The following is a 14,306-nucleotide window of genomic DNA, read 5'->3' on the forward strand; positions in this document are numbered from 1 at the left end:
TCACAATGTATGATTTAAAAAAAAAAATCTTTTGTATTTTACTGTTGCAATTAAGTATTTGAACACCGGTGAAAATCATATTTGCAACTACTGAGGTCAAATGTTTTCCGTTAGTTTTTCCAGCAGGTTCTTACACACTGCAGTAATGATTTTGGCCCATTCTTCCACACAAATCTTATCTAGATCACCCAGGGTTCTGGGCTGATCTTAAGAAACACTGAGTTTGAGCTCCCTCCAAAGATTTTCTATTTGGTTTAGGTCTGGAGACTGTCTAGGCCACTCCAGAACCTTGATATTCTTCTTACGGAGCCAGTGCTTGGGTATCCTGGCTGTGTACTTGTCATTCCCATGCTGAAGAACCAAAAACAACCCATCTTCGATCTTCTAACTGAGGGAAAGAAGTTATTCCCTAAAATCTCGCAATACATGGCTCCAGTCATCTTTTCCTTAATACAGTGCTGTTTCCCGGTCTCATGTGCAGAAAAAACACCCCCAATTCTTCCGTCTTTCAATATCTATGTATTTCTACTCGTAGCAAAGTTTACGTGTGTGATTTTTCATGCTTGACTGTGCAGATTTGCGAGTGCGATGGCGCATATGCGCCCGTCAAATCACAGTGACTGTGTTACCCACAGTAACCTTGGAAACAGTGGTGCGAGCTTTCTTCAGGTAATTGACTAACTTCTCCAGTTTAGTTCCAGGGTGATTCCTCACTTTTCTTAGGATCATTGATACACCACGAGGTGAGAGCTTGCTTGTAGCCCCAGTCCGAGGGAGCTTGACAGTCATGTTTAGTTTTTTCCATTTTCTAATAATTGCTCCCACTGTTGATCTTTTTTCACCAAGCAGCTTGGCATTTGCCCCGGAGTCCTTTCCAGCCTTGTGGAGTTCTAAAATTTTGTCTCTGGTGTCTTTGGACAGCTTTTAGTTCTTAGCCATATTGGCATATTAGTAATAGTGGAGTCTTACTGATTGTGTGGGGTGGATAGGTGTGTTTGTGCAGCTAACAATCTAAAACAGTTACTTCAAATTTAAAATAATAAGTTGAGTGTATCCTCACTTTTTAGAGGCCGACTAACAGGTGTCTGAGGGCCAGAATTTTTGCAGATCGATGGGTGTTCAAATACGTATTTGGAGCAGTCACATACAAATAAATTATTTAAAAAATCATACACTGTGATTTCTGTTTTTTTCTTTTTTATATTATGTCTCTCTCAGTGAACATACACCTGAGATGAAAATTTCAGACCCCTCCGTAATTTCAAAAGTTGGAGAACTTGCAAAATCACGGTGTTCAAATACTTATTTTCCTCACTATAAATGTCTTATTGTGTTTTCTTTTCAGCCTTAATACACCCCCTGGAACAAAAATTAAGATCCTAGGTACAGTCCTGGTTAGGAATGGGTTTTTGCTGCTTGATGACTCAAAAATGTTGATTCTTGGTGGAGAGGTTGAACACATGGTGGAGAAATGGGAACTGCAACGGGTAAGCATTGATCTTTTTTTTTTTTTGTTTTAAACAATGTCTCGGGTTTTGTGGTCAAGATATCAGAATACAGCACTAACATTTATAATACATGCTATATTTTCATTGAAATAGACACTACTTATCTTTCATCTCGTTTGTCTTAGTTTTGAAAACCGATCTCATGAACTTCTTACTCCACCTGCAGAGTCTGGCCAAACACAGCAGAAACAACGTCGGAGCAGAAGGTGGGCCACCTCCTTTTTTGGCATTTGGTCAGGTAAGATTAATCGCAATGATTATCTTTGGTTTTAATATTAACATTAAAACTGAATGAGTCATTGAATATCCTTGTTCCTTCCAATCCAATTAATTAATATTTTTACATATAGGTAAACCTGTTACAATTCTAAGCAACTGTTGAATAAAATTTAAGTCCGCCACTATACTTAGGTCCTTCATCGTGTTTACTAATTCACTACTAATAAGTGATGCTGCAACAATATGAGTTCAACCAAATAGGTGATATTGTTGCATTGAGTAACGCTTAACAATCATTTACAGTAAATTTTAATGTGCATTTTTTGCAGAAGAATCCAAAGAAGGATGAAATGGACAGCGAAACACTTGACCAGAAGAAAACACTTCAGAGTATAGTCAAACCTACTGATGAGAATGACGAGTTTGCAAAACATCGGACAGCAGCTATTGCCGAAGTGGCCAAGGGGAAAGAAGTTAGTAAATCCTGAATTTCCTCCTGACTTTCATCAACCGGCTTTTTGCACTTTTAAAGTGCAAATAAAATAATACATATAAAATAAAATATACAGTGGCTGAAATAAGTGTTTAACATGTCACAATTTTCGCACTAAATATATTGACAAAGTTGCTATTGACCTGATATTTTCACTTGATGATGGGAACAACTTGAGTAATACATATATGCAAATAAAGTAGAACAAGTTGGATCAGAAATTAAATTGTTTAATAATGTGAAATGACACGGGAAAATGTATTGAACACTTAAAGAAAGGAAGGTGTAAAAAAAAAAAAAAGCATAGAATGCTGAGATAACACCTAAGAGCTATCAATCATTAAGCAATCCAGACTCTTTTCAGTGCAAATAAATATCAAATGGTTCAGTCCTAATTGATGGCTTACATAAAGGTCTCATTACCAAGGTGTGTGTTAAGACACATCTTATGATGGGTAGGAGCAATGAGCTGTCTCAGGACCATCGTAAACTAATTGTTGCAAAACAATAGTGGCTTTCGTGACAAGCCCATATCTAACCTTCTGATTGTTTTAGTGTGCATGGTTGGGGTCATAATACGCAAGTTTAAGTCCGATCATACCCAGGGTTCTTACGGGTCAGGGAATTTCTGGAATATCATGGGAAGAAACGTTGCCTTTTCCAGGTTTTGGAAAGTCCGGTAAATAAAAAAAATATTTGGCTTGGGTCAGGGAATGTCATGGGATTTTCAGTCACCGTGACTTGACGGACACGATCGCATTCGCAAATCTGCACAGTCGAGCACAAAAAAAAAATCACGTGTAAAATTTGTTACGAGTAGAAATACATAGACTTTCTCAGCGCATATGAAAACCAATCCAGCGAGGTTAACCACAGCCTGACTCTTCTTTTTTTTTTTTTTTTCCAACACGGAAGGACAGGTCTCCTGATAGTTTACCTGACTGCGCCCCGTTCGGCTCTTAAAGGTGTACACTCATAATAAACACCGTTAAACATGCTGCTTGTGTTTAGTCTCGATAATAATGGTAAAAGTAAAAAAAAAAAAGTGCTGTTGCGTTAATGAATGTCGGGGTATGTGAATAATAGAAGAAAAAGTTGTGAAATTGAAGAAAATTTTCTCTTTTTGGAGTAAAAAAAGGTCTGGTCTGAAGCCAAAGTAGAAATTACTGTATGCGATGATGTAAAATGTTAAAATTCCACCTTGGCACAGCATGATAGAGGATGAAAGCATAGACAATACAGTGCACAAAAAGCTAATTCTGTATTTTAAATATCGGAGACCTCATAACATTAACCTTACGTAAGGTTGGTAGCATCATTCAGCCTTCAACATGCATCGCTAAAGATATTGTACAAGCAATAATTCAGTTTTACACCAAGAAAACCGACAGGGATATCATTGTTTGTTTAATAAAATGAAAAAAGTTGGATGCGACATTTAAAATTTACAGTTCATAGTTGGCTTGGTTTGGTTGGCAATGTATTTTTTGTTTGACATTTTCATTGTAAGTTTGCAAAAACACAAAATTATTCTTAAAGGGGAAATCCAGTGCTTTGCATGAACAGTGTATCAATACCTCACGTAATATGTACCCTATTTTGACAATGTGATGTTAAGTCCTCTCTTGTTTAATAGTGTTTTGAGAAGATTTTTATTGACAATGAATTTTCAGGGGGGCTGCCATTTTCGCGAGTCACATGCTCTATGTGGGCATGTGTGACGTGTACCGTGCCATTCCAAAGGCTGTATTACATGGGATACCATTATACCCAGCGCTGATTTCTTGGATTTATCCTCACCTGATGAAGAAATAGCGGTATCGGTTGATCGGGAAGACAGAGGAATACTTCCATACAGATTTCAACCTGTAACTGTAATTAATGTTCAATATTCGGATAGTTCTTCTTCGGTTCGAGTCTGACTACTCGGAGGCCTATATGTGACATACGTGCGTAAACAAAGGCCCCCGGGAGCTCTGGGCTGGCAGCCCGGGATGGTTCTTCGGACGGGAATAACACGGAGTCTGATGAGCTAGCTCGGCGTCGGGCTGCCAGCCGAGCTTTCAGGTGGCGGAGGCCTTTAGCCGAGCTTCGATGGTGGCGGAGGCCTTTAGCTTCGGCGTCCAGGGCTAACGGCCTCCGCCACCTGGAAGCTCGGTCACGGCCGCTGCCGCAGCTTGTGGCCCGCCTTCGGTGGTGGCGGAAGCCTTCAGCTTAGTTTCGGCGTCCGGGGCTAACGGACTCCGCTGCCTGGAAGCTCGTTCGCGGTCGCTGCCGGAGCTTGTGGCCCGCATTCGGTGGTGGCAGAGGCCTTTAGCATAGCTTGGGGGACCAGGGCTAACAAAGCGGGCAGAGGCCGTTAGCCCCGGACGCCCAAGCTCGGCTAAAGGCCTCCGCCACCACCGAAGCTCAGCTAAAGAAGAACCATCCAAATATTCAACATTAATTCCAGCCAAAGGTTCAAATCTATATGGAAGTATTTCTCCGTCTTCCCGATCAACCGATACTGCTATTTCTTCATCAGATGAGGATACATCCGAGAAATGAGCGCTGGGCACAATGGTGTCATATGTAATCGAGCCTTTGTTGCGGAACGGTGCACGTCACATAAGCCCACATAGTGTCATGTGACTCCCGAAAATGGCAGCGCCCCTGAAAATTCATCATTGTTGATAAAAATCTCCTCAAAACACTATTAAATGAGAGAGGATTTAACATAACATTGTCAAAATGGGGTACATATTTCATGACCTATTGATACACTGTTCATGCAAAGCACCGGATTCCCCCTTTAAAAATTTTCTGATGGGAATGTAAATGCTGTAATCTGAATCTTTGAATGAGGCATGTAACTTCAATGGATGACACTGACCTGACCACAGTGCATACGTCTGATGTTGTTCACGGTGGCCAAAGGGGGCGCTCACGGCCTTAGTGTGTTTGCTCAGACACGTACAAAATTAGAGGGAACGTTGGTTGTAGGCAAGTTTGAAGCCCAAGGCTTGCTTGCATAAAGCCTTTGTAACTGAAAAGTACGCTTACCTTACAACACAGCAGATAAGAAACCACTTACGACCGTGCATTACTGCCATGTTGTAGTGAATAGGATAAGCAAACTCAAAGGCGGATGGCTTTGTAAAAGCATGCCCATGTCCCTCCTGAGTGCACGCAAAGCCAATGAGCTTCTTATCAACAATACTTTTATACACTTGTAATTATAGTTTATATTTTTAATAACCATAAATTTCACAGTCATTATGATGTACCTACTACATTGTTAAGCTTTGGCACTTATTATTTAAATGGCAACACATGATCATTAAACTGAAATATTGCTGTCTGCAACAACCAGTCAATCCAATATTAGTCATGGAATTTTGTGTTGAGTAGCTGGAAAATCATGGAAAATTCATGGAAATTTGATTCTCTGGAAGTGTACGAACCCTGCATATCACCATATATTTACCTCAATTAAGTACTCACAAGATTTCAGACAGAGTAGTGCAAGGAGTAATTGTAACAGTTGTCCCAAAACCAGGGACCACCTGTGGAGAGTATAAAAAAGACCAAGGGGCTCATGTAAAGAGATTTGCATGGATTTCCAACTGAAACGTGGCATATGCTCAAATCCAGAAAATGTCCTTAAGCACAAAAATACCCAGATGTATGAATCTGTGCGTATGCATGAATCCAAGCACATAATCCAAGAATTGTCTATGTGGATCAACGTAGAATTAAATGAACATTTTGGAGTAGCTGATCAATCCTTTTCCACGGCAACACTTCATTATGATTATCATATTTAAATGAAACTTGCACCTTAGATCCCAATCTCTGGATGATAGGAAAAAAAGAAAATGAGCAATATAATGAAGAAAACAATTTTTTTATGAATATGAAGGTGCTCAATGAAGTGGAGCTACGCAACAAAATCCTCTTTTGGACGCTGTCCTCTGGTGTCAATAACAAGCGAAAAAGGAGTGGATGGTACCACGTGCGTGGACCTGTCGATAATGTGGGGTCAGAACAGGGTGCACACACTAAATTAAAAAAGAATTGGTCAGACATCAAGGTGGATGTGAAGTGGAGGACAGCTGCCCACCACCAAAGTGTGGACAAAAGAGGTGGAAGAACCAGCCCTGAGGGCCTCACCCCATTTGAGGGGGAGTCCCTGTAATCATTGGTGATGCTCCTCTCTCAGAGGAGTTTGGAGCATATGTGGCTTACTCTGATCATCCCTAAGGAAAAATAGCATGGACAGTAATCAGTTGTGTTTTTTTTTGTGGGTAACAGGGAGCAGAACCTCCCGCGAAATGTGAAAATAGCAACAGTCGCCTGACCGTGGTCGGGAAACGCAGGGGAGACCCCTTGGTGTTGCAAACAATAATGGTACAAAGCACTGGTGTGCTGGTTTGAAGGATTTATTAGATCCTTTAAGCACTCGACGTAACCTAATTTGAACATCTACATTGCTTGCACAAAAGCTATCTCGCTCATTCTTGTTGCATTTAAGAAAATGAAATAATTTTGGTGATCCTGAGTGACCTGAAACAGGAGAGGTTTGGTGTGATTTGACTTCAGACAGTGAGACAAAAATGAAATGTTTTTGCACAGAGGATGTAAACTTCTGGCTTCAACAGTAGTTAGCTGAACATTTGGCAAGGCAATTAAATACCGGGAAAATATTATATAGCCTGATGAGAGCAAAACTTAACTTCCATAAAGCGCACCGCATTTGGGGGACAAAATGGCACTGCACAGCACCTGAAAAAAACACCCTACCAACATTGATGTTTGGAGGTGATAACATAATGGTCTGGAATGCATTGAGCAAAAGGTACTGGTAGACTTCACATTGAAGGAAGGATGGGCGGGCAAATGTAGAGACATTCTTAACAAAATTCTGATGCTATCTGCAAGGATGACAATGAGTTTTGACATTTCAACTGGGTAATGATCCAAAATGCACTGCCAAGAGAACTCTCGGTTGGGTTTAAAGAAAAAATAAATCCACAGGACTGGCCGAGCCAATCATATGACGTGAATTGATTTGAAAATCTATGGAAAGAACTGAAACTCAAGGTCCAAAAAATAAGCCCACAGAACATTCAAGATATCAAGACTGGTTGTGTCGAGGAACAGGCCATAACCACTCAAGAGGAATGCTTGTGACTGCCTTGAAGCTGTCATTGGAAACACAGGCTTTTGTCATAAGTATTAAGTAAATACCAATTTCTGTTTTGGATATTTTCTCCCTTTTTCATTTCGCATTATTACACACAACTTTTTTAGCTTGCTTGTTCCTTCTCTGTATGTATGGTTTACATGGGTTTTTCCCAACATTTGGTGAAATCTTCAGGTCACTTGTTCTTTGGGAAATGTATGTAATGAGAAAATGTGTTCATTGTTATTTCAGGTGCTCTACATGTCAATATAGGTAAAATGATGAATGTCACACCTTACAGGAATACAGTTTCATTTCCAATTACAATCATCTTAATAATACTTCATTTAGGACCTAGCTCATTAGCCTGGAGACGAGTTGGCAACCTCATGGAGAGTCGAGTCTCTGCTGGTTGCAGAAACATCTCCACAATGTCTTGGAGAGACAAGTCGGGTCGTGAGCGAGTCGTGGTGAATTACAGCATGTTCAATTTCATCCTATATATTTGAAGAAATTTCAAAATCTCAACCAGGTCTCTGAGATGTGGCAGACACTAAAATACTTAGGGGTGGACATAAGATGGTGTGCAGTGTGTCACCCAAGTTGATATTTTCACCATGGCTGATCAGACTCCACAGTCACGGTGGTGTGTTTGCCAGTGAAATAGACCATCTTGGTTTTTAATTTTCCTTTCATGGATACAGTTAAGTATTGTCAGAATTGCTTTTTAGGTTTGTTTCTTACAAGGATGTTTCCCTCAGTTTTTTTGTTTTTTTTGTTTCTTGTTTCCTTGTTAGGGTCCCCGTGTATTTGGTGGAGGTGGAAATGCAGGAAGTAATTTATCCACCACAAATTTAAGGAACCGTGACAAGCATAGACGAGAAGACAGGCTTGAAAGACATGAAAACAGACTGGATGGAAACTATCGAGTGCTGGTGAGAGGACTTTATTTTAATTCATATGCAAGCTGGACTAAATGTAAGACTTCTATATGTACAGTGGTATAAAAGTGTTTATATATATATATATATATTATATATATATATATATATATATATATATATATATATGTATATGTTATGTATGTTTTTTCTTTTGGATTATTTTTTTGTACGTATGTTTGTCATATTTAAAGGTTTTCCATCATCAAATTAAATTTAAAGAATTGTCAAAGACAATCCAAGAAAACACAAAATGCAGTTTTTCAATGATTTTTATAATTAAAGAAGGAAATAAGAATCCAAATCTACATGTTCCTATGTGAACATTCCAAAGGCTAAATAAATTCTGGAGGTAGCTCAGACTTCACTGTCTCCAGACATTTTGTCCAGCTTTTCTGGGGGGAATCCACGAGACGTTCATTGACCAAACGAGAGATATTGTGTCTCCAGCATGTCCTGGGTTGTCACCTGGCCCTTCCTCCCTGCGGAACGTCCACATTTAGGGGGCAATGCCAAAACCCAGCTCATTTGTCTCCTTTTGATACAGAGTGGCAACGGTTTGACTCTGAGCCTCTTGTGGATGACTGAGCTTCTCACCATAACTCTAAAGAAGAGCTCGGACACCCTGTAGTGGAAACTTGTTTTGGTCACTTGTTTCCTTGATCTTGAGAGTTCTGTCATTACTCACACTTAATGACTATAGGGTTGGGAACATATATCCACCAGTAAATTGAGAGGTCTTTCAACTCAGCTCCTACACAACAACAGACTGACGCAGCGTCACCATCTCTGCCCCACCCTCTGGGATCTGTTCCCAAAGCCCCTACTTGACTACTCAGATCTTTACACCTTCAAATTGCTTTTCTGTAAATCTGTTATATTAGCCTTTTTTCATCATAGTATTTTATTTGTAAAGCGTCTTTGAATACCCATTGAAAGCGCTCCATAAAGTAGATGTTTTTATCCACATCACTGCAGATACTGCACCAATACGCCTGGCGATCTCCCGCTCCATTCTTCCCTCACTCTTGAACAAGAAGCCAAGATACTCTCCTCCTACACTCTGAAAAGGCACTCCACCCTTTTCCAACTGCCTCAAATTTGGTGGTGCTGAATTTCATCCCAGCCGCTTTACAGACGGCTGTAAACTGCTCCAGCGAGAGTTGAATATCACAGCTTGATAAAACCATCAGAACCACATCATCTGTAAAAAGCTGAGATGTAATACTAAGGCCATCAAATCGAATCTCCTCGGTGCTTTGGCTGGACCTAGTAATTCTGTCCGTAATGGTAATGAACAGAATTGGTGAAAAAAGGGCAGCATTGGTGGAGACCAACCCTCGTTGGAAACGATTCTGACAAATTCTGGCACCAGTTGTACAGGGACCAGACAGCTCATAGTAAGGGGTCCGGTACTCCATATACATTGACAGCTTTCCACAGTATTCGCCAAGTGACAAAGTCGAACCCCTTCTCATATTAGAATTAAAAATGTTCACATTTCTCACCACCTGTAGGTGGCTGTGGCATATTGAAATGAAAGTGTACAGCTTTTTCCATAACATCTGGATAGTGACATGCATTTCTAAAACGTGAACTTTTCTCAATTTTCCCCTGTACCTACAGTATGTATAATACACACTATTGACCTTTGACAAATTTTTGGGGGAATAAGGTGCATTACACATGAAATTACAGTAGTCATTTAGCAATTGCTCCAAAAATGGATTATTATTGGAAATGACTGCCAGTTTCATTATCCTAATCAACAAAATACACAAAAAAATAAATTTGTTAAATACAGATTAAGACCCATACATCCTTCTCCTGACATCTTAAGCCTACTAATATTCACCATATTATATACCACAAAAGATTTTGAATATTTATCCTTAACTAAAAAAATATCACATTTCATGTCGGTCTTTTCCTGTCTATTTCCCATCAGTCCTTCTTGAGGATTATCGATTATCATCTGAACAATAATACTGTAATTGAAAAGATTTTTTAGAAATATTTAATGTAGTTTACCATTTCAACTGCTGATAAGTACTCACATCTTGATAGTGTAAAGTCACCTGTCATTCTCCACTTTATAAATTTTTATTTTCTAAAACTAGTGTTCAACCATAGTTTATTATGATTGTAGAGTGATTATTTTGTGTATTTGACCGGTACACAGAATTATTTATATCTTATTAACATACTGCATTAAATGTCCTGCGGTAATGTTGCTGAAATAATGATAGTAAGTTTCTTTCGGCTAGGGGTTGCCACAGCGTGACATCTCATATGAATGTTCATATTTGTCTGGCACAGTTTTTACGCCGGATGCCCTTAAAGACACAACCCCTCTTGGGGAGTAGAGGCCCCAGTGAAATACAAACTCACGACCCCTGGTTTACTGAACCAATGCTCTAACCACTGAGCTATCGGGCCTCTTGCTGAAATAATTATAAAGTATGGAAATTTAGACAAGAGTCACTGACTGTGTGGTGGTACACACACCTGACTTTGGTGCAGGCAGGATGAGGTCAAGTCCCCGTCAGTGGTTGACAATATTAGGCCCGCAACTGAATGCCAGTTCAGGATGTTGTCTGTTTTTCGGCAAAAGTTAGTTGGGATAGGCTCCAACACTCAAGCAACCTTTGCGAAAATATGCAGCTTGGAAAATGGATTGATTGGATATTTATACAAATCTTTCTAGGAGTGGATTTATATAGTTTGGCTGCTCTGCTTATACTGGAGCTGATATTTTTTTAACTCTTTTTGAATGGATTCACAATTGAATAATCTGTCCCTTCTTCAAACCGTACTCTTGTTCCTTCCGTCACTCTGTACACAGGTGGATGAGAGTGCCCTGAGAGACATCATAGATATGGGCTTTAACAAAGAGGCTGCCAGGCAAGCCTTAATGAATAATAACAACAATCTTGAGGTGGCACTAAACAGTCTCCTGACAGGATCTTCTGGCAGCAGAGACAACCCTTTGGTCACGGACAAGCCTCAGCCCAGAGGTTTGTAATTGACAGAGATGGCCTTAAATAGTTGTGATATTTTCTTAAATCGTAGTGAGAGGTTAGGTGTCTATACCCAAATGAAAATAAATCCAAACTTATGATTCATACCGCATGTTTTGTAAAGCAACATTCTACAACTACTATTTTGGGGGAATAAAATGGACCCTTGGTTTAGAAGCTTAATTGGGTCTGGAATTGTTCTTTATATTGAATATTTTGTTCACTGAACATAATCTTCCCATAAGCTAAAATAAGCACTATTATTGAGGCTGATTCCAATTAATATTTGCATCTATTCAACCATTCCAAAATTTTAGAATACTGCAACTTTTCAATAAAAGAAAGTTAATTATTATATATATATTATAGAAGAATAATAGTAATAACAATAATAATACTGTTCATCTACCCAATTAGGGTGGAAGAGAGGAAGAAACTGCTTTAGTAAAGGAAAGTAAAAGATGAATCAATTGCATTGTGGAGTGGAAAATCAGCAAATTAAATGCTCTCGTTCCTCATTCGTTACTGACCAAAACATTGCTAATGCTCTGGAAGTGTCCCCCTGGATGTGAGATGTTTCTCACACACACACACACACACACACATATACACTAATTGGAACCTTTACCATTATATTGTCATGTGTTATGAGTACCACATGAAGTGCTTGGCAACAAATGTTAGGATATCATCAAATTAACAGAACCTATCAAGTTATATCACAATAGTAGCTGACAGCTGGACGTTACTTGTCAAACGAGGCTACGTGACCGTACTACTATATTTGATCACGGAGAATTGATTATTCACGATACTGTCCTCTAAACGTGCTGTGTACAGAGCCACACAGAGCTCAAATCGTTTTTTGGGACAATGCTAAAAACTATTCTGAGGCTGTAGAAGTAGCCGCCTGGACAAGAGATGCTTTGTGCTAACCTGGCTTGTTCGTTTCATTTTAAATGATTAAATTGCGTTTAGACCCAAAAAGATGAGCTGTTGAAGTCTATTTCTAAAAGCTGACTTGAGAGTGAGAGAGAACAAGTCAGCATTGGTTACTTAAGGATAAATCATGATCAAAGTTTTTTTTTTTTTTTTTTTTTTCAAATGTATTTTAACTCTCATTGCTCTTAAATACCTTGTCAATAATATACTGGTATTTTGGGGGGTTATTCAGGAAGAGGAAGGGGTCGAGGCCGATTCAGAAATGACGGTGACGAGGAGTCGGGAGGAAGGCCCTCTGGACCAAGTACTCTTTTTGACTTCCTGGAATCCAAGATGGGTGTTTTTTCCATTGATGGTGGGTAAAATTCTGTCATCCAACTGCTCGTTTTAGATCTCTGAATGCCACATGGATAAAAAAAAAAGGCTATTGAGTTGTGGGAGTTATAAAACATTGTTAAATTGTACTGTTAATCAATAAAACATCTGGTCCCTTGTGAAGCAGCAATAGTTCAGTGTCTATTAGGCTTTAGAATCGCTGGACAAAGGTTCAAGTTCCTCTATGGACAAAAGTTTCCAAATGGCTACTACTTTAATTGATGGAGTGAATTGGTGGAGTAAATCTGCTTTCTGCTCACTATTGTGGTACGCTTCAGCAAGGCATGATACGAACTCCCAAGTCAAATGCTGCAGGATTCTTTGTATACTTCCTTCACACCAAATCTCTCCTTGAATGTCTGCATATATCTGGTTCTATCTGTTGTGTGCAAAACAAAATGAAACCAGAATGGGAGTTGAATTTGTCCTTGAGGGACACCTTTTAATATCCCTCCCTCCCCCCAAAAAATATGATGAGAAATCAAGCAATTGGCCACTCCATATTAATACTGAAGGAATCACCATATCACAAAAACGTTCATGTATTATTTTACACATGCTCTTTGACATAGAGTGCCTTGTGAAAGTATTCACCCCCCATGAAATTTTCAGCCTTTCGCCACATTTCTGGCTTCAAACTTGAAGATATAAAATTTTCATTTTTTGTCAAGAAGGAGCATGCAATATTATTTGGCTTTACTTTTTACTTTACTTTCAGTGTAGCAAACTCACTCCAGAAATTCAGTGAGGATCTCTGCATGATCCAATGTTGACTGATGATAATAAACAGAATCCACCCGTGTGTAATCAAGTCTCCGTATAAATGCCCCTGCTCTGTTTAAAGTGCAGAGAGCATCATGAAGACCAAGGAACACACCAGGCAGGTCCGAGATACTGTTGTGGAGAAGTTTAAAGCCGGATTTGGATACAAAAAGATTTTCCAAGCTTTAAATATCTCAAGGAGCTCTGTGCAAGCAATCGTATTGAAATGGAAGGAGTATCAGACCACTGCAAATCTGCCAAGTCCTGGCCGTCCCTCTATACTTTGACCTTGAACAAGCAGAAGACTGATCAGAGATGCAGCCAAGAGGCCCATGATCACGCTGGATGAATTGCAGAGATCTACAGCTGAGGTAGGAGAATCTGTCCACAGGACAACAATCAGTCGTACACTGCAGAAATCTGGCCTTTATGGAAGAGTGGCAAGAAAAAAGACATTTCTCAAAGATATGCATAAAAGGTCTCATTTAAAGTTTGGTACAAGCCACATGAGAGACACACCAAACATGTGGAAGAAGATGCTCTGGTCCGATGAAACCAAAATCAAACTTTTTGGCCACATTACAAAATGATACGTTTGGCGTAAAAGCAACACAGCTCATCACCCTGAACACACCATTCCCATTGTCAAACATGGTGGTGGCAGCCCCCTGGTTTGGGACCGCTTTTCTTCAGCAGGGAAGGTGGTTAAGATTGATGAGAAAATGAATGGAGCCAAATACAGGACCATTCTGGAAGAAAACCTGTTGTAGTCTGCAAAAACCCAAGACTGTGATGGAGATTTATCTTAAACAGGACAATTATCCAAAACATAAAGCCAAATCTACAATGGAATGGTTCACAAATAAACCTATCCAGGTGTTA

At 39.5% G+C, this 14,306-nt stretch overlaps 1 protein-coding gene across 6 annotated transcripts in view; it reads left to right on the forward strand.

Annotated features, from left to right (window-relative positions):
- Positions 1-14,306, forward strand: part of tdrd3 (tudor domain containing 3) — a 47,592-nt gene that overhangs the window by 27,697 nt on the left and 5,589 nt on the right. For all 6 annotated transcript variants that reach the window (XR_009794275.1, XM_061815098.1, XM_061815096.1 and 3 more), the window contains exons 5-10: positions 1,346-1,487; positions 1,675-1,746; positions 2,057-2,200; positions 8,182-8,319; positions 11,171-11,342; positions 12,520-12,642. Coding sequence is in view for 5 of the 6 variants with exons in the window: in XM_061815098.1 (XP_061671082.1) it covers positions 1,346-1,487; positions 1,675-1,746; positions 2,057-2,200; positions 8,182-8,319; positions 11,171-11,342; positions 12,520-12,642 (791 nt within the window). In the remaining variant the exon portion in view is untranslated. The remainder of the gene's footprint in view (positions 1-1,345; positions 1,488-1,674; positions 1,747-2,056; positions 2,201-8,181; positions 8,320-11,170; positions 11,343-12,519; positions 12,643-14,306) is intronic.

Source organism: Syngnathoides biaculeatus, chromosome 3 (genome assembly GCF_019802595.1).
Source record: "Syngnathoides biaculeatus isolate LvHL_M chromosome 3, ASM1980259v1, whole genome shotgun sequence".
Classification (NCBI taxonomy): Eukaryota; Metazoa; Chordata; class Actinopteri; order Syngnathiformes; family Syngnathidae; genus Syngnathoides; species Syngnathoides biaculeatus.